Here is a 23727-nt window from a genome sequence, read left to right on the forward strand (position 1 = left end):
GTACTCACCAGCAGTCCCGTTTCCACGTTGGGCAGCAGAGTGATGCGACTGCCGTTGACAATCAGGTGGTCTATTAAAGTCCCGCCGGAAAGTTGTCTGCAACAGAAAGACAAACCACAGTGTCAGTCATCGCCAAAAGCGCAGCACACGCGAGGCCGAAAGCTCGCGAGGGGAGGAGGACCCGGCCGACGGCCCACACGAAGCATGGCACACCAAGCGCACGAAGGGCGCATGCCTCGGCGCATGCTCACGGTTTGCAGTGCACGCGCCACGCCGCCGTGCCGCGGCGGGAAACGCCACCATTGGCTTTACTATCAGGATGCACCAGGCCACTAGGAAACGCCCGGCAAAGCTAGGCAAAGCCGCTCACAATCCCAATCGATACTCGCGCACATCGAGACATCGAACGCAGCGCCACGCGGGGAGGGCAGCTTCCTGGGCCGTCCCGTCCGCCCTAGGCCGTGCCGCCGTCAAGCAGGCTGAGCTCAGCGCCGTGCTCCGGAGGTCATTGCACTCCCCTAGGGTGGGTGGGACTCTGGAGAGGGGTGCACGTGCAGCCGCGCCGCCACGCCACCATCCTCCCGCACACCAGCTGGGCGGGCGGGGCGGGGCAGGGGCGGCTCGGGGCAGCGCCGCAGCCTGCAGCACCACCACATACGCGCACACACGCACGCTGGCTTGTCGCCGACGTCAGGTGCGAGCCGCAGAGCTTCCCACGGGGTCAAGCGTCCTGCAAAGTCGCGTTTCGGTGTAATCGAACCCACCTATGACCGGGCGGTATCGGGCGACCCCCCTCTCCTTCCACCGGCCACGCCCCGCCACGCCCCGCCACGCCCCGCCACGCCCCGCCACGCCCCGCCACGCCCCGCCACGCTCCGCCACGACCCGCCACGCCCTGGCGAGCAATCTGACCGCGTCGCGTCCGGGACGCAACGACCACCCCTCCCCCGCCAGCAGCACGGCCTGCAGGGCCTGCAGCACGGCGGCGGTGCTGCTGCCGAGCCAGCACAGCCAGCCGCGCGCAGTGCCGCTGTGGCAACGCTGTCGGGTCGGCCAGCTACGTGTCACTTACGCCCTGCGCCCCAATGGGGCGTCGCGACGCTCAATTCACGCAGCGTTATGTAAAGACGGGAACAAAGGCAGCGCGCAGCGCGGGCAGGACGTCGTCACAGCCCTCGTCGCTGTACAGCGGTCACGCTCTCCCAACCCAACAGCCGGTCGGACACCCTATACTGAACACGCTGGTCGACATCGTCTCTGGGTGGACACCCTACACTACCATGCCGGTCGACATCGCCGGGAGGGTGGCCACCCTACACACCCTTCACAGCGCGACGCACCCATCAGCAACACGTTATCGACGAACCGACGGCCGAGTCGATCGGATCCGAGTCGAGCAGGGCCGAGCGCGGAGCCCGGAGTCCGGCCGGGGCGGCGAAAGTCCGTCAAGTCGGCGGGGGGGCGACGCCGAGCCGGCCGGCCTCATCAACTTTACATTGCATCACAGCAGCCCGGCGGCGGCGGGGCGGCGGCAGACTGGTGGCGCCTGCAAACTTGATGAAGTGCGTGAGTGCGCTGGCCCTGCCGCCCGTGCCGGCCCCGCCGGCCCCAACCCCAGCCGTTCAATGTTTCAACCCGACGGCACTGGAAGAGGAAAGGGAAGCGGGAAGGGCGTCAACACGAGGAAAAGCCGGCGCTCCCCTCTGTAGTCTCAAAGTCTCATGCGCTGGAGCGAGCCGAGCGGGGATATCGCTGGCCTCCTTCTGCCTGGCACTGGCAGCAGCGGCATGCCTGCCGAGATCGAGGCGAGGCGAGGCGGCCCCGCTTCGCCGGTCTCCTCGCGGCCTCGCGGACGACCCGCCCCACACCCAAAGCTGGACCATTTCAAGACGAGTCCGCGCGATCACACCCCAGCAGCCCCAGCACTCTGGCTCTGGCACTGGCATGCTAGCCCCGTTTGCCAGCTTTCCTCCAGTTTGCGACGCGGCTACTGGCTACGCAGCCGGCCGGGGCAGTCCGCTGCGTCCGCTGACCCTGCCGGCTTGGCGTCGCGCCTGGCGTCCACCCTGCCGCGTCCGCGGACTCCGGCCGCCGTCTGGTCGATTGCCCAACCGTATCGACGCACCGCCACTAGAGACCCTCCCGTCAGAGATGCGCAAAGGGGGGCCCTCTCAGCCAATCACAGACGACTGGTAGTCCTATGCGGAGCGGGAAGCCCGGATTCGCCCCGCGCGAGGCTACGCAGGTCAGCATCTGGTGCGGCACAGCAGGTATACGGCGGTCGCCCGCTAGCCTGACTCAGGGTGCCTTTGACTCCACGGGACTACCAAGGGCTGGCTTGCGCATCTCTGACGGGAGGGTCTCTAACCGCCACCGCCCGCTCCAACGCCGCGCGCCACGCTTGTCTGCTTGCGCTGCTTGTAGGCGAAGGCGCGGACCGCCGTTCGGTTCGACCGTCGGCGACCATGGCCGCGGCGCCGCGGCCGCGAGAAAGTGCGTGCGCGTTTCCCGACTTTCCTGCAGCGGCGCTACGCGGCCGCGGTGCCGAGACGCACGACGCGCGTGCCGGTCGACTCGGCATCGCATCGCATCGCCTGCGGGAGCGGAGCGCGGAGCGGAGAGGAGCGTTCCTGGCGCCAATTAGGTGCGTCGCTCTTTCGCGATCGAACCGCCGCCAGCGGCGAGGCGAGGCAGTGCGAGGCGGGGTCCGCGTCGAAGGCGTCCCCCGCGACACGCCGACGAGGCGACACGCTCACGTCCAGGAACATGACAAGCCGGCCTAATTAGAGCGTGAGAAGGCGCCGCGCGGCTTATCCCCGCACTGGACTACTTCCGCCTGCCGCGCCTGGCAGTGTAGCGATGTGGGTCACGCGGCGGGCGTGGCGGGGCGTGCGAGCGACACGGGCCGTTTAGCGAGATGCACCGCGAGGCGTGGCGTGGCGTCGCGGCGACGCTCGGCGCGATTCATTGTCGCGCAGCTGCCGAAACCTGCAGCGGCGTCGGGGCGGGCGGCCTCTAGTGGCGGCGGTCTGTCATCGGAGCGGAAGGCTGGAGAAAGAGAAACAGGCGAGGGGGGACGGGAGGGGAGGGGCGCCTCACCGTTAGCTAACCTCAATCAGGGCTGCCTGCCCGGCCTGGGACGGCTGCGCCACGGCGGGGCCCGCTGCTTCGCTGCCTTGGGTCCCGCGGTCGCTATGGGGCCCCGAGCCCGCTGCCCATTGCTTGGCCGTCGTAGGCAAAGCAGCAGACAGTGTGGTGGCCGGCCACGCGCCGTGCACGGGTCCAGCCGGGAGCCGCGCTTGTCCAACTTGTCCTCGGTCCGAATCGGATAGTGTGGCGCATGCGCAGCGCGCAGCCAGCCCCGGTCAGTGCGCAGCCAGGCAGGCTCTGGCACAAGGTCCGAGTCCACGTCGCGGCCGGGACGCGTTCATTTGCAAAGGCCTTTCTCTCTCAGCGAGCAAGGCAGGCTCGGCAGGCACGGCAGGCACCGGGTGGGCGCTATTGAAATGAACCTTAGCCGTCGCCGTTGGTGCCAGAGCCTCCCCCGCAGCACGGCGAGTACGGCGAGCACAGTGAGCACGGCGAAGCGAACCGGTTGCGGAACGGTACAGTACCCCTCGGAAGGCGGCAGGCGAAAAGGACGAGAACAATGCCTGCATGACCTGCATCATGCTGGCCAGGCTCTACCACTCCGATGCCCTGGTGCTGCACCACGCCGTCTTGCAGTGTGCCCTCGATCGTTTTTCGACGGCGTGCCCACGACCCCTTTGTGTCGTGTCGCCGCGCCTGCAGCGAAAAAAGGGCGTCCTCCAGCATCAGCAGCTCCACGACGGGGAAGCCGGCGCGGCCTAGGCGCACCGTCGTCCTGGCGTCGCAAAGCGATTCCGAAAACCGCTTTGGTCACTCTGTCTCTCTCGCACTCGTGGGACGTTCCGGACGATCCGTTGATGTAGGAGCGAGACAGAGCGACGAAACGATGAGCGGAATCATGCTGCCGGCGCACCGCCCCGACGGCCACATCCCAGTCTGCTTTACAGTTATCACCGCCATCGGGGGCGCGCTGCCGGGCTGACGGCCGGGCTGCAGCAGCGAGCCTTGGACCACATCGCGGAGGGCTGGTCGCGCTGGCGGCGGCGTTACGTAGGGCGGCAAAGGCACGGGGCTGCCCCACCATTATACAACGCGTCGCGAGTCCCCGCGGACCGCCGACACGCTGATACCACGGACCGAGGTTCGAATCCCCACCCGAGTTTCATTTTGCATACCCAGCGCGGCGGCGGCGGAGGCGCGGCTCGTGACTTTCGTCCGGCGAAAAACAAAAACAAACAGAGATCAATGCAGAAAGCAAGCTCCGCGCTCCGCCAGTGGCGACGCAAATCGAACACAGCAGCGCGCCTCTGACACAACCGGAGCCCTTTTTGCGACTCGCGGCCTACTTTCCAGCCGCGGGCACGGCGAACAGTGCAGCCACGCACGCCGCCAGACTTGTCGTTACTTGTCGCCCGCGAGTCGAGGTGCATTCCTTTGTCTCGATCATGCAGCCCGCAGCCCTACAGCCCGGTAACCAGCTAGGTCACGGTGACGGCTGGAGATGCCGATAAGCATGGAGGGAGGGGGAGGGGGAGAGGGGCGTGTGTGGCCGCTGCGAGGGCGAGGCGGGTCCAGCCAGCCTGCAGCCTGGCCGACCGGTGAAAGGAAAAGCCCTCCTGGAAGACCGCGACCTCAATGCACCGCGGTGCAGGATGCCGGGCCGGCAGGGCACTGTAGGGAGGGACTGCCGCGTTTCGGCGAGAGCCTGAGGCCCAGCCGGCAGGTGTTGGGTTGGCCGCGACGTGCGCTCCGCTCCACTCCGCTCCACCACGCCGCGCCCCCGCCGCCCACGCTACGGCCGCCAGCCCGCAGACAAGCGTGGCAGTGTGGCAGCACTCCACTCCGAAATCCGTCGAGTCGTCAGTGGGCCAGCCCCGTCATAAAAGCCAAAACCTGCTGGCGCTGTGGTCGCCACGGCCGCCGCGGTGGTGCAGCGGTGCAGCGGCCACGATAGGGAAGAAGATTTGTTCTGGGAACTTTTCAAATCCGAAGTGGGTCGCAGGCGGCTAGCGCAGCGCGCCATCTGATACAACAGCGGCCGCTCTCAAAACAATACCATACGGTACCCGGACGTGTACTCCGCGGCGAGGGCGACTCGGTCGCGGTGAGCGGCCGCGCGGCCGGCCGCCGATCTGGCAGTATGGTTCTGGTGGACGGACGGGCAGGCCTCAAGGTGCCACTGGGACTGACGCAGCGAGTTCATCGCCGCCAGATCGCGGCCCAAGGACGCGCGGGGGCCAAAGTCATCGCGCTGCGGCGACGCGGCCACGGCGGCCACGGCCGCGCGGCAAACACGCGCCTCGAGTTCCTTGAGCTCCGCGTGCTCCGCACCCCGTTTCAATTTTGGTCCCATTTACGAGTCAATAGCATACGTAGCAAGCCAAGTCCGACGCCCCGGCCGGACCGGGTTCAAATTGGGAAACTCGAGGGGCTCGCCGACGGTCTCACATTTCCCCGAGTCAGGCTGAGCCAAGCCCACCGCAGCATGAGGCATGACATCACGGTGGGCCGGTCCGCGCGGGGGTGCCGCGACAGCCACGACCACGCTGACGGTCAGCGCGGTGGCGGAGGCGGGACTCGGGGGCGGGACTCAGGCCGGCGTCCGGCGCGCGGCGGACGACACCGTTTTCTGTCCACCGAGCTGCCGGCGGCCGAGCACTCCATGCAGTTCCCTCCGCGTCGTCAGCAACCCGGACGCGAAGTTTCTGCCTTCTGCCTTCTGCTGCCTCGGCGCGGCGAGTGGCAAGGCGGGCGCGAACGTTAGATTGGTCCCAGCCGCCACGCTGCGCCACGCCAGCCCCGCGGCCACGCGGTTAGATGCGCCCCGTTAACGACTTTTGGCGTTGGTCCGCGGCACTGCGAGGCACTGCGAGGCACGGCGTGCACGTGGCAGGCATTTTGGGCCGCGATAGCGCGACAATCACGCGCACGCCGGCGATAAGGCGACAGGGCGGGGTTCCGGGGACACCCAGCGCCCCAGCGCGCTTACGGCCGCCCCCTGCAAGGACGGCGACGACGTGACACGACCAATCAGCACGTTAGTCGCCTTAGCCGGGCGGCTCAGGCCGAGACGGAGATGTCGAGACGTCCAAGACCCTCCAAGCGAGCGGGCCGGGCGGGCGGCAGGGCCAGGGCAGCGCCAGGCCGTCCAGTACCGTTAGCAGCGTAGCAGGCCTTGGCAGCTGAGCACAGCCCACAACGGGATAGGGCGAAGACCAGAGGTGACCAGAGGGCATGCAGCAGGTGTCAGCACCGTGTCCTCCTCGACGGGCGAAAAGGGCCCCCGACCCGGCGGGGTGACGCCCGCCATCCTGCCCCGCCCCGCGACCCGGCCGGGCCCACCCGGCCGGCCTACGTGCGCAGCGCTCTACTTCGCCGCCAAACGGACGCCTTCGCGCCTTCGCCTTCCCCGTCAGCGCGTCGCGGCTGGTCGCGGCCGCCACTGCAGCGTGGGGTCGGGCGGCCGGGCGGCCGGGTTGCCGCGCGTGGCGTCGTGGCGGGGCGTGGGCAGGACGCGGAGGACGGCGATGATAAGTGCAGCCAGACCGCCGAGACGAGCACACGCGCCGCGGCCGTCGGGGAGGTCGCTTTGCCGCTCTGGGGACGAAACGGCCGAAACAGCGCCGGTCTCCTGCGCAAAATCGTGAAAGGAAAAAGGCCGAGCGATAAGGAGAGATAGGCTCGAGAGGCGCAGTGCGCACGTAGTGCACCGAAGCGCCGTGAGCATCACGGGCCGGGCAGCCACACACGCGCGGCTAGCTGTGGCTGTCAGTGTAGCGCACTACTAGCGTGGTGCCACCGTGCCACCACCGCCCGGCCACGTCGCTAATCGTTTGCACCGTCGTCGGAGCGTTCGCGGACTTTGCACCGAAATAACAATGACAGGGCTCTACGTGATGCCGGCGGCGTCTCGCCTCGCCTCGCCCCGGAGGCCTAGCACAGCGCCAACATTCTCTTGCAGCAACCCGCCAGCACGTGAGGCACTGCGCCGTGGTGCACAGCAGCGCACAGCCGCTGGGACGGGCCGGGCGCATGTTTGGGCGTGAGCAGCGACTGCGCTTTGGCCCGTGAAAGGAAAGGGCTGGGGCTGGGCCCTGGCTGCCTGGGCCCTGGCTGCCTGGGCCCCCGTGGGGCCACGCCGGCCGGGCTGGGCCCCGTTACTGGGCCCAGGCAGCCAGGGCTGGCTCCAAGTCCGGTCCGATCGGATCGCCGTAGCAACGCCGCACCGCCGCAACGCGCCGTGGCGGTGCCGCGGCTGGCGTGGCGTGGCCCACTCGGCCACCGAAAAGAAAGCGACCGGCCGGCCGACCCTTTGAGGCGGAACGGGCTGGAGCCACGACGCGGCCGTCGAGGCCCGCGCGCAGCACAAGCACAGCCAGCAGTCGTTCAACGCCGTGGACGTCGCCGTCGGAGTAGCAACACATCCGAAATGGACATCAAAATTCGGACAAAAATCGAAGTGTGGCTGCTGGGCGCTGGGCCACCGCCAGCCGCTGCCGAAGAGTAGCCGATACGCGACGCGAGGCCACGGCCGCCTATTTTCATCGCCGTGACCCGCGGCTGACCTATCTGTCCGTCGGCCATCGAGCAGAAAGCAGAACCAGGACTGCCAACTTGGCAGCGCGGCCTCACTCAGCCTCGCGGCCGACGCGCCGACGCCTCGACGACTGAAGGTAAACAGCCGCGCCGCGTGAAAACCAAGAAACCAGGACCGACTCGAGTTTCCGGAGGCGTCAGTCTTCGGGCCATTCATCGGTCAGGCACGGCGGCGACGAGCGTCACTGGGCGCGCGAGAGAGACAGGGAGAGCGAATGGCCGCGCGTTCTTCCCCAATCTCAAGAAGGACGGAGGGCAACAGCTGACTGCGGCGAGCGGCGACACTCCCAGACACTCCCCTTCCAGGCGTGGCAGGGCACGGCACGGCACGGCACGGCACGGCACGGCACGGCACGGCACGGCAACGGCACGGCAACCCTCGGCGCGGCCGCGGCCTCCCTTCCAATCCACCTTGCTCCCTTCCCTCGCCCCGTTCGTTACGCTGCCAGTGCTGTGCTGCGCTGCTCCGCGGCTCCGCGGCGAAGGGGAAGAGGAAAAAGGGAGACGGCGCGCAAAGGAAAGAAACGAAAAGAAAAGAAAATCGCGAACGAGAAAAACTCGCGAGGCGGTCGCCGCGGCGCTGCGCGTGCTGCAGAGCGGGGATAAAACGTACCAAAGCCCGCCGGCTTGGCCTGACACTGCACTGCAAGGGGCGGCCGACGGGCAAGTGAGAAACCCGCGGCGCGCGGCGCGACGCCGCGGCTGGAGGAACCCAGAACCCCGGGTAGGTACCGCCACCGAAATTAACAGCGGCCCGACAACGCTGCATAACGCAGCACTTACCTAACGCCCTCGCCGCGCCACGCGCGCTAGCCGTGCCGGGGAGGGAGCCCGGCCGGGGAGCCCAGCCCAGCGCGGCCCGCTGCGAGGGGCTTGTGTCACCTCGGTCTCTCTCTCTCTCTTACATAAACGTCACGCGCACTGCTCGGGAATAGACGCGCATCAGAAGGGCGGCGGGGCGCGGCGCGCGGCAGACGGGCGGCCGAGGAAATGCTATTGAGTCGCGGCCGCGTACGCAGCGGGGCGGTTCCGCAGTGTTCATCCCTCTCACTCCTGCAGAACGGCCCTTGAGTGCGAGAGAGACGACGAAACCTCTGTTCGGAATCGGCCTGCAGATGGCCGCGGTGGGTGGACGATGTCCTGTCCACTGTGTGTCCACTGGACACATCGGGAGCGAGCCTCTCCGCCTTTATTCGCACCTTGCCGAGGCCGCCAGCCAGCGGCAGCCAGCCAGCCTCCGACACTGCAAAACGACGAGACGACGCACTTTTGGCACTTGCCGAGCGTGGTGCAGGCAGAGTTGGCAGCAGCGCGACGCGCCGCCGGGCAGACCAAGCTGCCGCCAGCATCCACCCTCGCCCGGGTGCCAGGCAGCCTCGGCCCATTGTCGCCAGGTGCATCAGGTAAAGAAAACGCAACGAAACAACCTGGGCAGGCGAGGCAGGCAACCTGAGGCCCTTTGGTGCGTCCTGCGGCGTGCTGCGCGCACTTTGTGTCCAGATAGATTGACGGCGGCCTCGTTTCCTTGTCGGATAACCAAACAATGCCCGGCCGTGGCGCGCGGGCGCGGATGGCTGCTGCCTCCAGATGCCCCCAGGTGGATGCCAAGGAGGCCGTGAAGCAGGAGGACGACAGTGGAGACCCTGCACCGCGTCGCTTTGCACGCTTTGCAGAGCTTCGCAGTGCTTCGCACGGCAGCCCGGCCTGGCGGCGCGTGGGGCGTCGGGCGTCTCGTCTCATCCGTGAGTCGAGCTGGTCGCCACGCCCGGCCACGCCCGGCCACGCCCGGGGAGCGGCGGGCAGCGACGTGGGCCGGGAGCGTCGAGCAGCTTGGCGTCGGCCGGTCGGCCCGCCGCGCGGTACGCGGTGCGCGGTCAACGTCCTCCACCCTACGCCGGCTACGCCACTGCCGCTCGCTCGGCCGCTCCACGCCGCCCTGGACAAAGGCGGAGCGCGGAGCAGGCGCACGCATTGCATCGGAATCGGCCGGCCGGCGGACGCTGGATGCGCTGGATGGGTCCACCTGCGAGTCCTGCGCGTCCTTCTCGGCGCGCATCTGCCGCCGATCGCCTGCTCCTCCGTCCCGTCTTGATCGTGGACCAGTGGAACCAGTGCGGCGGCGCGGCGAGCCTGGCGGCGACGCTTCCACAGTGCCCCAGCGCTCCGTCCACTCCGTCCTCCGCCAGCCGTGTTTCGCTGTGGTATGTCGTGCGCGCCTGCCTACGCCGCTGAAAACGCGGCCCAAATGAAACGTCGGGCGAAGTGCAGAGGCAGCAGCGTAGGTGCGGCGCTGCTCGGTGGACGGACGCGGGCCGAGCCAAGGTTGAGTCCAAGCTGGGGGCGGCGCGGTACGGGGGCGGCCCGGCGAGGGGGCCGCGAAGCGCGAACACACTCGACGGCGTCCTGGCCGGGGCGGGGCCCCTCCCAGCGTAGTACAGGGCTCGTGGGTACAGCGCCCCCGCCGTCTCCGTCTCCCACTCGCGCTCGCACGAAATGGGAGTACACTCGACGGACAGAAACACACACGCTCGCTCGGGCCTGTTTACGAATGTAGCTCCGAGGCCTGGCGGTGGCCTGGCGGGCACGCAGGGCAGGCAGGAGTCGCGTCGCGTCGAGGCAGGACCACGTCACCTCGGACGGCTAGGAAGGCCGAGCAGGCCATCTGAGTCACGTTCTCAGCAACGATGACGACGACCGAAGTCACCCCACCGGGGCTGTGCTCGCCGCCGGGCGGAACCATCCGCGCGATAACGCATGTAAGTGCCGCTCCGAGGCTATGCGAAGATTCGTGTCGCCGCTGGCTCCGCTGGCTCCCTCTCACACCCCTACGAGACGCACCATGAGTGCGACAGCGACAGAGCGACTACACTTTTCGGAATCACTGTGCTGTGGCTGTGTCGTCACTGGAGTGCGACGCAGTGCGACGCAGTGCCGCGTCAAACAAACATCTCACTCCACTCCATCCGATGATTGGCCCGCCCCGCCGCGCCGTGACGCGGAGAGGCTCAGAGTGCTGCTTCTTCACAGTGGCGGCGCCAGCAACGCCAGCAACGCGCCAGAGGCCGAGCCGAAGGGCTCAACTTGAAGAGGAATTACGCTGGGCAAAGAGAAGAGATAAGCGGAGCGGAGCTCTTGGTGTCCTTCGGAAATCCTTCGGTGATGTGATGAGACTTTCCACAAATAGCGCGGTGGCAGAGTGGCAGCGCCTGGGGCAGCCCGGCCAAGGCCCGGCCGCCCGCGTCGACGTGGACCTGCGCGTGACGAGAAACTTCTCTCTCTCTCTCTCTCCACTCTCCACGTAACGAGGAAAATCGACTGTGCCGGCCATGCCCAGCCATGCCCGGCCTGTCACGGGGCCACGAGGCGGCCGGCAGCCATGAGGCCAGGCCGCCAGGCCGGCCGGGTGGGGCGCAGCAGGCGCACAGCAGACACCGCCATGGGCACAGCGGCATGGCTGGCATGGCATGGACGCGGCGAGGCGGTGGGGCGGGTACAGCTCGTCCGCCGCAACCGTGACCTGGCGTGGTGGCCGCGGCTGTGCTGCCACTTCTGCTGCTGTACTACTTGCTGCCGTGCAGGCCGTGCAGGCCGTGCATCCCCCGTTGGACGCGCCGACGCGCCTCCACGCGCAGCCCGCATGTCGGCCCGGTCGGCCCGCCGAGGGCGAGGGGAGGGGAGGGGGAGGGGGCGGGCCGCTTCCAATTTCATTGCGGCGTACAGTGCGCGCTGCTCAAAGTGTCGAACCTCGTTTGTCTGCCGGCTGGCTTAGCCTAATTAAATATTACGGCCGCCTGGAAGGATGCGTCGTCGTCGTCGCCGCCACGCATCCGGGTGCAGCAGGCTGCCAGCAGCAGGGCGCGGGCCGCCAATTTGTCTCAGTTGCTCCATTGGCGCGGCCGCGACCTCTTTTATCGGGCCGAGGCACTGTGGCCCTGTGGCCGAGGCACCCCGAGGAGCCGAGAGGACACGCCCGGCTCGTCGCTGCAAGCCTCGCTGCAGCAGTGCTGAGGCCGAGGCCCGACGTGGCCAAGGAGTCCCGAGTCCTGCAAGTGGGCAGCTTTTGTCCCCCTTTTGTGACCGCCCCTCGCTCAGGTCGCTTATCGCTCAGGTCACTCCTGGATCCTCGCCGGGGAGGCTACAACGCTGCAACGCGCTGCTCTGCCGATGAATCGATCTCCCGTCCCCGTCCACCCAGGTCCACCCACACGACACGCGCAGCCCGGCGCAGCCAAGCCCAGCGCGGTCCAGCCTCGCCGCAGGAGGGGGAAGTCCCGGAATTTCCACATGGAATCATTTCCCGAAAATTTGGCTCAGGCATGGTAAGCCACGCGCCCTCCCCGCGCGGCCTGGCGAGGTGTGCTTGCGAGGCCCCTACGCCCTGCCGTGCCCCGCCCCGCGAGAAAATCTCGGCTGGCTTCGAAAGACACTCGGGGACGCGCACGGCGCACGGCCGCAGGCTGCAGGACCTGCTTGCCAGGCTTGCCAGGTAGCCAAGCGAAGCGTCGATTCGAAAGGCCCTCTCCGCTGCCCTTCCCCCCTCCCCCACCCCCGCACTGGGGACCTCCCTCCCGCCCCTTCTCCGCGGCCCCCGCGCGTGCCCAGCTGATGAAGGTAGAACGGCGACGTTGTCAAGTCTGCCCTCGTTTTAGAACAGAAAATAACCAACCGAGATTTCCAAGCACCACCCCCACACAAATTACGACCCGAAACACCTCATTTCACACTCACCTGTCTCTGTACAAAAGGCATATCCGTTCCTTGGGCACTCTTAGCTTCTTGGAAGCCATTTTCTTGAGGGTTTCCACACTTTCCAACTGATCTACTTGTAACGTGAACTGACCACCCGTCGTCATCGACACCGTCACGGTGATGGGGTTGATGGCGGGGTGGCTCAGGCAGCCACACCCCGGGTGCGAGGCGGACGCCGTGGACGCCGTGGACGCCGTGGACGCCTTGGCGGCGTTGGGCTGCATCCCCGTGCGGGGGCCCGCGGCGGACCCCGAGCCGGGCGCGGTCCCCGAGGACGTCCCCGGGCTGCTGCCTGGCTCGGTTGGGGACGCGCCCGCACCGGCACCTGCCCCCGCCCCGGGGCCCCCGGCGCTATTCCCATCCATGGCGACGCTAGCAGCGTCGTCGGCCACGTAGCGCACCAAGGGGCAGAGGACACGGATCAAGCACAACGCACAATCACTGAAAACGTTCGCAGCGCACAGAGCACAAACTCGGACACAACGGGAAACGACACTGCATCGACAGACACGGCGGCCCGGTCGCCAGTTCGCCGCCACCTCCCGACTCCGACTGACCGGGCCGGGCCGGGGCCGCGCCGGGCCGGGCTCGTCTGCTAGCTGCTTGGCAGAGCGGCAGAAGCTGCCCCCACTGCTTGACTCGGCTCGGCTCCGCCCGGGACCAGCTGACTCGGCTTGGCTCGGCTCGATACGACTCGGGTCGAGAGCCTGACGCTGCGGGCTGCGAAGACTGGTCTGGATATTGTATTCTGCACCGTAAAAGAAACGCACTCTGGACTTTTATTAGAGAATAGTGCACATGTGCGCCAATGAATGATAGCGATACCGAACACTAGAATTTGCAACAACTGAGAATAGACATTTCCCATCCACTTTGGAAACTTTGTCCCGTTTGAAGTGAGTCAACCGTGGCCATGGATGGAATTTTAAAAGAATTAGAAGTGGAAATCCTTTAAAGGTTCTTTTGAAGCTCCCGCGAAATATGCAAGAAGAAATTTCTGCACAGGCTGTGATATTCCCGGTGCAGCATACGGCAGAATATAATGTCTCTCAGGCCGTGGGGTATAGTCGGAAGAGACAGTGCCGTTTGTCTTTTTAATGAGTACTTTCTTGTTTCGTACTCAAAGCATTTGAAAGCAGTATCTTATTTCTTTGTCAATGGCACTTATCACTGTCCATTGAAGTTGTCAAAATGTTTGGTGCAATGAATCTCAGTTTTTGTTACATCGTCGTTACTTCAGACTGACAGAGACTCTGCCGACGACATTCTCCCCCGCGCCGTGGAAGTCTCAGGTTCAGTTCCAAATCCAAAATGGCGAACAAGTTCCTTGCTCCTACTCTCGAGCAGTGTGCCGTAAGAAGAATAAATTGAACGTTGTGAAGGTAACCGTGTCACCAAATGTTTTAACGGTACTCTAGTGCGAAGTGTTCATCAGACTATCGAACTACATTAAGTGAACTGTGCTACTTGTCTCATTTTATGATATCACGTAAGTGCACATTTTCTCTGTCATTGTTTATGTTTTTTTCTCAATTATATTCCTAACTTTGAATTAATGTGTGTATTTTTATCGTATGATGTATGATTGATTATGTTTTCTTGTGCCACAATACCCCACAGATCTAGTTCACAATAATGACTTTCCTGATCACAGAATTTAGCATTTTTAGTATTTCGCTAATATTTGTTAAAATGTCTTCTTCTTTTTCAGGACTCTTTTGAATTTATATTTATTCACGTTAAGAAATGGATTCCTGGTCAGTCAGTTTTAGTGACAAAGCTTGGGACTTTGATGAAAATGAAACTGAAAATGTAGTATTTTTGGACGGGGCTCCAAATCACAACCAAATGTGTTTTATTGGGGCAGGGCCTCCTGCTCCAATGCATTTGGATAATAATATTGTCCCTAGTTCATCTGGGTCAAAGCTGAATGATGGTTGGTGTGATTTAATTTGCATATGAACTTGGTGGATTATGCTTGTGGATCTTACGTATTTTCTCTGTTGATATATATTTAGAATTTGGCGATATATGGATTCCTCCTCCTAAAAAAGACGATAGTCCAGAAGATCCTGATGGGCCCCCTCTAAGAAAATTATTTGTGGGAAATCTTCCGTACAGGGTGAGTTTTTTACTTGTACTACATCACCATACACAAGCAACTCTAGCACTTTTAATTAACCACTGCTTCTATTTTGCAAGTAAAAATTGTCTTGTATCCACTTTTTTTTTTGAAATTTTAGAAAACTGACACTCTCCAACTTTTTCAATTTACGGTGTATAGAATTGAATTAATATGTTTTAGGTTACGGACTCAAAGCTGAAAGCTTTCTTTACCAAGTTTGGTAAAGTGATAAATGCTCATGTTAAACGTGAACCAACTAAAAGAAGACATGCATTTTATGGCTTTGTCACTTTTCACAAGCCAGACGATGCGAGGACGTAAGTGAATTTTTTACTACCGTCACCCATGAATGACTTGTTTTAAATCTCCATTTGTACAATTACTGTTAAATTTTCATGTTACTCCATCAGTGCCTTAAATGCTCCACCAAAAGAGCTTTCTTTGTTTGGATATCAACTTTGTGTGAATAAAGCAGACAAAGTGCATCAGCCTATTGAGTTACCCGATGGAACAGTTCAATGGCTGCCTGGCAAACGTTTCTTTAAGGAATCTGGTGAAGCTGTTTGTGAGAAAGCTGTAAGTATATGTAGTATCTTTGCTGTCTTAGGAATTTTTGTACATTATCTGGCTTGTATTTGTTTCAACATTTTGTCTCTCCTAACAGAAAAGGAACCAACTAGATTTTCAATCAAGTCTTTTTAGTGAATCTGAGCCAATGGATGTGGTTGATGAGTACAGGGAGGGAGAAGTTTCTCCTTTTTCCACTCTTAATGATGATTGTCTTCTTCACATATTTTCTTTCCTTTCTCTCACTGATCGAGTTCGTGTTGAAAGAGGTGAGTTTAAAGTTCTGTCATCAGAATGTTGAGATGAAGTGTCACTTTCTTGAACAATCCTCACTAGGTACCCTAATTGTTGAAAAGTCTCACCCTCCATTTCCTGTTCGGTCCTTTTTCCAGTATGCAAGCGGTGGCAATTTGTTGCTCGCAGTATGTGGCGGCGTATGCACTCCTTAGACATGCAACAGCTGGCCTTACCTCCTCACCACCTTCACAGTATGGGAGTACTAAAAAGTATTTTAATGAGATGTGGTGACAGCCTGTCATTTTTGTCTCTTGCCATTTATGCTCACAGTAGGCATAGGCGCAGCAAGTTTCTTCCCATTGTTGGTAATATTATTTTCTGGATCTTATTTTTATTTTATTTTGAAGATGCTATCATGATGAGTCCTAACACATTGATAACTTTCAGGTACTCTCTGTCCCAACTTGCATGAGTTAGATGCTACAGGTGTAAGACTGAATAAATATGGTCTGCAAAGATTGGGTAGTGGTTGCTCAAAACTTCGCAAACTTAACTTGAACTGTGAGTTGTGGTTACCTACTAAACCTTGAATTCGGCTTTTAATGACTCACTTGTAATGAGTTTGGATTTGTTTTCAGTTTGCTCAGGAGTGGATGAACGGTTTCTTGAGAACCTGTTACGAATATTACCTGACCTCGAGAGTTTAAGTTTGGCTCAGTGGGGTGACCTAACTGGACAAGCACTAAATAAGCTACCACCTTACACAATGCGTGAATTGAATCTTAATAATTGTAGCAATTTGAGACCTAATGAATTGCTTTCGGTAAGCTATTTTCACAAATTTTAAATATACTTCAACATATTTTTTAGTTGCTTGTAGCGTGATAATGTAATTCAAGGTGCTTGCCATTTTCTATTCCAGGCAGTAAAACGCCTCCCTTACTTAGAAAGTTTGACATTAACATCTTGTATTAGCCTTTCTAATCAGCATGTGAAGGCCATATTTGAATCTGTTCCACAATTGCGATCATTAAATATGGCACAGTATTTTCCAAGACTTAAATATTCCTCCTTGGAATCCATCGGTATGCTGTGTAATCTTCGATCTCTGAATCTTGAACTCAATGATCTCTTAACAGACAGTGGCTTAGAGACCATTGTGGAGGGCTGTAAAGATCTTGAATGTCTCAACATAACTGGTATGTCTTTCAGTGGTGAAAAACAAAGATTAAAATGGAATTTGTCATGTAAATAGTTGCACATTTTCTTTCCTCATGTTCCTAGGTTGTCGGGCATATGCTCCTGAACATTGTGTGACCACGAAAGGAATCAAAACACTTGCTCGATTGTCATGTTTACGTGAGCTGAAAATGAGCTATCTTGCTGATATCAATGATGAGGCTCTTATTGTCCTTGCACAAAACAGCGCTCTCCATAAGCTAGAATGCAGAGGATGTCCATCACTCAAGGGAGATGGCTTTTTGAGGTTTGTGTTCAAATTTCCACTTTTCTTCAAAATGCATGTCAGAGTACAGTAGTTTATGTTTTGTACGATTTGTTGAACTAATCTTAATCAATGTATTTTATTTTGCTCTCTTTATTCTAGGATTATTTCTTTATGCCCAGACTTGGAACTGTGTGATGTTAGTGGTTGTGATCATGTAAAGATTTCAATAGTGAAAACGGCAATAACTGCTGTCAAACTACGTAACAACAATACTTTCCTTCGACTTCTTGTTGGTGGTAAGTCTCATGCATTATGTGGGTGGCCCTGTTTGAATCTACAAACGATTTTCTGTTCCTTCTTTTAGCTCAAAATTTAAGTGGGTAATTTCTGTTCAAAAATTATGTTTGTAATTTCAGGCACCGGAATTGCATGGGAACAGTTAGATGCCTGCAAGCAAGATTTTCCTTCCCATTTGAATGTTGAATTAGTTGATTTATCTGTACCACATCTACGCCCTGACTTTGTAGATGGAATATATTTTGACAATTTATCAGACTACTCTGATGGAGTTGATGATGAAGTGGAATTGGAAGACATGTATGATGATCTCTGTGATGATATTGATGACATTGGTAAGTTTAATTCGATTATCAATATTTCAGCTCTACTTGAACAGTGCAAATCATAATTGGTGACATTTTTATAGATTTAACTATTTTGCACTGTAATCCAACTGCTTTTTCATCATTTTATAATTTTTGTTCCTGGATCTTTCAACAGGTCAAGAAGACAAGGAACTAAATTACCGTCAGCCACCTGAGGCCTGAGGCACCGCCTCCAGCTTTGTTGTGTTTTGAAAGTTCTTGCTTACCAGAACTTTTCTGAAGCACATTTTTAACTCTTTTTGAGGGTAAACTATAGAGTTAATGGCAGTGGTACACTTAGCGTCTACCTCTGTGAGTTTTTGTTTTGTGTGCTCATTGACGCCACGCCTGTGTGTGCTGAAAGTATGTGTCCAGTAGTGATGCAACATATTTGACATGTTGAGCGGTGATATTAGTAGGTGTCAATGATGACTTTTAGAGGCCATCGGAACAAAACCGATGCTTTTAAACTGCCAATAACTGTAAAGTTTATTCTAGTTTGTAAATTTTCTGGTTTTATTCTCTTTGCTTATTTTTATTTATATTCGATGAAGGGTGAGATCTTTGACTTAATTACGAGTCATTGTGTTTCAGTGGTTTTCCAAATTCGTTCCTCAACCTTTGTTTTAAGTTCAACACTGCACATAATTGTTATTCTGCCCATGGTCTTCTGTGAGGAAAGGGCCCATATTAAACCTCAGGAAACTTGTCTCAATTTCTTAGCTTGTCCTCTTCTCACTAGAGGGTAGGCATATCCTAATGTAATTAATTGTGATTGTACATTTGTATATTTTTATCTATTGATTGTGTACATTGCACATAGTACATTGTACATAGGTCAATGCTTGGTCATGCTGTATGAAATAAGAAGCTTTCTTAAAATTATGTAAATATATTTTTCATAACATGAAATATCTAAAGTCATAAACTTTTTGTGACAGCAATTTTTCTTCTTTTATGAATCAAATAAATTATTCTGATTATTTTTTTTTTGTGTTCTAAATCATTGTGATAAAAGGCAAATTAGTATTCCAGACTAGTTTTCTTTCCTGAACTGTTGCAACAATTCTTTTCCTAGGCCTGGTCATTTGTATCTGTGAGCTATCTGGTTGAGCCAAAAACAATTGTTTTCTTCTTAGGAATGTGGCTTGTTAGGTCGGGACTGTCCATGACCTGGAGTCCGTCTTCATCATTAGGATTGTCACAATTTTGTTTTGGTGGCCATTGTCGGAACATTGCTGGTTGTTAGCTTGTAACTTCCTGCTAAGCTGTAAATGTAAAGTGCAAATTTAATGCCCTAGTTCCTGAAGTCTTCCGTTTTCATTAGCCATTAGAAACGATCATGATAAATGGAACTTGTGAAAGGTATTATATTCAGTGCCATATACAATGTCTATGACTGATCATCAAGGATTTCTATGCCTTTAAATCATGAGAGCTTGTTCTGTTGTCTTCTATGAGTGGCTTGAAAGAATAATGTCAACCTGGGAGTGCCCCAAACTTCCTGGTTGTAACGTAACCTTTCACTTACACTTCCTTTTTTTTTTCTTCATCTTTTTTGTGTTTTATGTTTGCTTGAAGGAAAGATGGAAGTTGCTCTTAGTGGAAGTAACATTTGTTCCAGTAGGTAAAGCTTGATTTTTGCTAGTCCCTTTTATGAGAAAAGTACTACCACAAACTGTGTCCATTAAAAAAAAATCCTACCATATGTTTACATAGTTACTGCCTTTTAGCAGAGGCTTGTCTCTTTGTGATTGTCTTAAATTGTGTTCATAAACTCAGGAGAAAAACAAAATGTAGGGGACATTAAATTTTGTACACCCCATTGTACTCTTGAACTACTATTGTTAGACTTTTTAAAATATTACCCATGCACTTGTAGTCTGACATATTTCTGACCAAGCAGTTTGATTTATAGCATGTGTACCAGCCAAGACTACGGTCTTGTAATTGATAATTTTCTTTTGTGTTCAAAACCAGATTGTACTTGTGTGCACATCAATTCTCTTACTTTTTATTTGTGTATTTTCATCAAAGGGGAGAGCCTTTCGTCTCTATCAGCAAATTTTTTCTTTGTTATAAAATTTTGTGGTTGTTTTGAACTTATGTGATATTTTTATGCCAATCCTGAACATCACAGAACTTAAGTAAGTATACTGTAGTAACAAGGATCTAAAAAGAATCGACAATGTTCCCGCAGCTCCCATCTTTAGTTCAGAAAAGTGCTAACGATGGCTGCATAGTTCTTTGAACTCAAAGAAACACAGTCGTACCGTTCAAGGGGAACTGACTAATAAATACCCTCCCTGTACCATTGATCTCTATTTATTTTATTTTTAAATACAGTCTTCATTGTAATTCCTCATGTGGGGGCTTTATATGTTCAGTCTGTACAGTAGATATTAATTTACATGTAATAAAATGCGTAAAATTGTTTCACTTGCTGGTTTATATTCATTCCCTTCCTGGAAATTATTCTATAGCCAATGTGTTACATAGCTTTGCCATGCATGCATAGTTAGTAGGTGTGCATTTTGTTCTGCACGCCATCTCAAACTTCTTAAATTGCTTGTCTTTGCAAAGGACCATTTTCACTCAAAGTTGGGTTTGTTTCCATAACAGCTGTGTCACATGCGGCCTACCTACGTGCTTCTTCAGGACTCCTTTAGTCAGTCCACACTGGGACACTGGTACTAACAAAGTAAGCATCCCTTTCTGCAAGGGGCGTGTGATTATGTCCAATAAGTTTGCATGAGGGTGCACCTCGTAGGAAGACTTTGGGAAATTATTATTTTACGCGCCAAGCAGTTTCACTTTAGTTTCAATTTCACTTTATTCTGTGATGCCTGGTGCTAGGGTGAAAGAAGTGACAAGTATGTAAGTCAACAAGCTCTTTTTTTTTAACACAAGGGTTTTTCTAGTTGGGACACTTTCTTAAATCCTTCAATTTATCCAGGTTAGATAAAATTTTTATAAATATACTTTTTGTTTCTTACGGATTAAAGAGTAGAACTGGGAGTTTAACTTGCACACTACATATTAATTTTCTTTTTCTATAGTCACAAATACAAGGTCAACAGCTCCCTGAAGATGTTTCCAAAATATTGTCATCTTACAAGTAATAAACCACCCCATCCAAGTGACTTACAATGGAAGGATTTGGCTGGACTTGTTTAAATAAATTGGTTCCTTGACAGTTTGCACCACAACTGAACATAAAAAGAATTATGAGCATGAGAAAACAGGTTGGTACAGTTTTGTACACACCACTGCTTTTTTAAAAACTTATTCTAGAAGTTCAATGATCAAAAGTTTGACTGACTATCTTTATTAATGGGCTATTAAGTACAGGACAGATGATATTTAAAAAGCTTCTCCTCAAACTGCAGCATTATTTTGTCATAAACCCTCAATACAAATAACTTTGTACTCAAAGACATGGAAAAACAATCTACAGCAGGTGTCAATTAGAGTACAATACACACTAAGAATGATAACATACTGCCTTCATAGAGCTACAATTATAACCATAATATATAAATAATTCACAAATGAGGGCTGGAGCAGGACATGTTCTATTTACAAAAGTACACATAGTTACAAGCCCATATCGGACACTTTCAACTAAAATAAAGCAATTGAAAGGGGTATGGGCCGCTTATACAAAATACATCCCCATAAATTCCAGTCCATGTGCTAAAAATACTTCCTCATAGCGGATTTCATTCAAGAGAACACATTCATCTTTAAGGTTTACACACAGACCTAAATTTACCAGAAAATACACAGTACTCTCATATCTAGTTGTTGCTTAGAGCACTAAATTTTTCTTCAACAGATTAAAGAAACAAAAAATGTGAGGAGGGTCAAAAACTGTGGATTACAAGACAATGAAATACTGACAAATTGTTGTGCAATGTGCACAACTCTCCAAATATAACACAGATTTAAAATTATATACCTGTTTCACTTTCCTGTATATATATATGTGTATATATATATATATACTCTTTTTTTTTTTTGAAGTAAAGAAACCACTTTATGCAGATAACATTGCAGTCAACGAACGTCAGTATCACAAATGGGTATTCTTAAAAAGTTCTATGTCACTTGTGATTTCCCAAACAAACAAATTATCTTAATACCTCCTTCTCATTACATTTTTAATAAATTTTTAATGTTTTTTTTTTTTAAATGTCTTTTAAAACGTGTCCCAGCTTCCAACTTCTCAGTTTGCCCTATACACATCACAGAGGAGAAATACATACTTATAAAACAAATAAATAAACAGAAAAAAAAAAAACAAGATACACAACTGACTGTAGCAGTTACAAGAAAATCACCTTTCTCCCTTCAACAACACATACCGTTTAAAAGACCGGATTTTATACAAATAGCTAAATTTAATTGGATCGGACCAAAGCAAGTAATTATTATGGAAGCTATGCTTTATCAAACTTCCCAATGGCAACAATTAATTTACCAAATTGTGCCACCCAACAGTATAAAACATGGCTGTGGCACAAAGATAATTTGCTTTACACCTTAGCCTATTGCACTTGCACTCTCACTTAAAGCTAAAGAGGCTCAATCCACAAGAACCACTTCACACCTCAATATATCAACTCTTGACTACCTTTCATTGGCGAGTCCTCCAGTCAACCAGTGGAAAGTCATAAGCAAAGTAACAAGATTCCCAACATGTCGATACACATTCGACTCTCTATGTTTAAAAAGATGTTTTGTATACAGTTCTTTGGTAATACTTGAGTTTTACAGCTAATATCGATAACTTGTGGTAGGACTGACTGCAACGTACATCAGGTACTCTCTAACACCAGAACCATCCATTATAGGGCAATATTATTCTTACAGCACTTAATAAGTGGCAAGAAAGCTCTAAACTCTGCTACCAAATATGAGGAAAAGGAATTTAGAATGTTGCCTGAGATGAAACTCACAGAAAAACAAGCCAAATAAGTATTACACAGGAGTTGGTGTTGAGACCAGCGTGCCGTTGCTGCAGGCAATTGTCAGCCCTGAGATCTGGCACATGGTGCAAAATGCACTTACTTCCAAATCACACTTAGTACAATTCATGGTTCATCATAATAATAAAAAAGAAAAGAAAAAAAAAAGAGTTAAAATTATTCAAGTATTGAGTCTATTGACACACTTGCCACTGATTGATTCTAAAATTACAAGACATACAAGACACATTCACACACAGCATTAAAATTCATTCATAATAGTGTGCTTCACTTCTCACTTCATGTGTCACACACAAACTGACCGAACACATGTAACAAACACTTGTAGTCGTTTCATTTTAAAAAATTAAAAAAAATTATAAATGGATAAGATAAAAGTAGTCTTTTTTAAAACTTGAATTAAGTTTGTGAGTGTGACTTGAGAGCGGCTATGCGTAGTCGGCGGAACTGTGGGTTGTTTCTATGTCTGGCTCCTTTGGGCTGCTCACGGTGGCTGGGTTTGGCAGTCTGGCAGTCTGGCCTCGCCTGCATCGCCGACTCGACTCCGACTCCGCTAACCAGGCTCCACCTCTACCGTCGGGCTGCGGCACGCTGCCCGTCCACCATGTCCTCGACCACGTCCTCCGCGGGCGGCTGTGGCGTCGCCCTCGCTGCCGGTGAGGCCAGGCTGTTCTGGCCGTGCAGTTTTTCGTATTCCATAACTTCTGAGTAGATGAGCTCTTTCCACTGGTCCACAGTGTGATCGCGTTCATCCACCGAATGGTCGTACGGCCCCGGGGCAGGCTGAGACAGGGAAACATTGTAACGGTATTAGGACACGTAAGCAAGTAGGAAGGAGTAAATAAAAAATACTTTAACACCTACTTACCGCATTGACTTCTCCCTCATCATACCAGACACTGATGTAAGGATGCACTAATGCGTCGTCCACTGATAACCTTTTCTCAGGATCAATGACTAACATTTTAGATAAAAGATCCCTCGCTTGGCTCGCTGTAAAGAAAGAAACCAAGGTTTTAGTTCGGATTTGAGGTACATGTTTAGAAATTGTGAAGTAAGGCTGGAATGTATTGAGGTGTCACCTTTTAGCCTGTTGTGCTCATTAGAATCGGACGGAAATAGAGCATCAGGAAATAGACGGTCAAAGGAATACCCAGCATGTCTTGGCCTATTTTCAACATAACTTCGCACAGTCGGTTGCAATCGTTTCATAAATTCTGATGAGGGCGTGCCAAGTTGTTCTAGGAGAGAATGTAATATTGTGTATAAATATGGGAACAT

General features: G+C 54.2%; 3 protein-coding genes across 9 annotated transcripts in view; 1 reads left to right on the forward strand and 2 right to left on the reverse strand.

The window, feature by feature from the left end:
- LOC117654105 (midnolin) overlaps positions 1-12674 on the reverse strand; it is a 33312-nt gene extending 20638 nt beyond the window's left edge. The window contains exons 1-2 of the mRNA XM_034400288.1: positions 12415-12674; positions 9-96 (exon numbers count right to left, since the gene is read on the reverse strand). Coding sequence (XP_034256179.1) covers positions 9-96; positions 12415-12659 — 333 coding nt within the window. The 5' untranslated portion in view covers positions 12660-12674. The remainder of the gene's footprint in view (positions 1-8; positions 97-12414) is intronic.
- Positions 12675-13218: 544 nt separating this feature from the next.
- LOC117654106 lies at positions 13219-19894 on the forward strand. Its single transcript, XM_034400290.1, has 14 exons — positions 13219-13924; positions 14147-14371; positions 14454-14557; positions 14741-14877; positions 14971-15136; positions 15225-15396; positions 15520-15729; positions 15812-15925; positions 16003-16187; positions 16287-16563; positions 16649-16850; positions 16971-17107; positions 17228-17443; positions 17592-19894. Exons 2-14 carry the CDS (start codon positions 14182-14184, stop codon positions 17636-17638), a joined length of 2157 nt encoding a protein of 718 aa, XP_034256181.1. The 5' UTR covers positions 13219-13924; positions 14147-14181; the 3' UTR covers positions 17639-19894.
- A 369-nt stretch (positions 19895-20263) lies between these two features.
- LOC117654111 (stress-activated protein kinase JNK) overlaps positions 20264-23727 on the reverse strand; it is a 44560-nt gene continuing 41096 nt past the window's right edge. For all 7 annotated transcript variants that reach the window (XM_034400303.1, XM_034400299.1, XM_034400301.1 and 4 more), the window contains 3 exons: positions 23529-23687; positions 23315-23439; positions 20264-23229 (listed from right to left, as the gene is read on the reverse strand). In XM_034400303.1, coding sequence (XP_034256194.1) covers positions 23017-23229; positions 23315-23439; positions 23529-23687 — 497 coding nt within the window. In that variant the 3' untranslated portion in view covers positions 20264-23016. The remainder of the gene's footprint in view (positions 23230-23314; positions 23440-23528; positions 23688-23727) is intronic.

Source organism: Thrips palmi, unplaced genomic scaffold (assembly GCF_012932325.1).
Source record: "Thrips palmi isolate BJ-2018 unplaced genomic scaffold, TpBJ-2018v1 HiC_scaffold_10, whole genome shotgun sequence".
Taxonomy (NCBI): domain Eukaryota; kingdom Metazoa; phylum Arthropoda; class Insecta; order Thysanoptera; family Thripidae; genus Thrips; species Thrips palmi.

Excerpts from the sequence above, each read along its gene's own strand:
- LOC117654106 (XM_034400290.1), top strand. The coding sequence starts at position 14,182 with ATGGATTCCTGGTCAGTCAGTTTTAGTGACAAAGCTTGGGACTTTGAT. Across the intron at positions 14,372-14,453 it reads TGGGTCAAAGCTGAATGATG|AATTTGGCGATATATGGATT; the intron begins GTTGGTGTGATT and ends ATATATATTTAG. Across the intron at positions 17,108-17,227 it reads CCTTCGACTTCTTGTTGGTG|GCACCGGAATTGCATGGGAA; the intron begins GTAAGTCTCATG and ends TTGTAATTTCAG.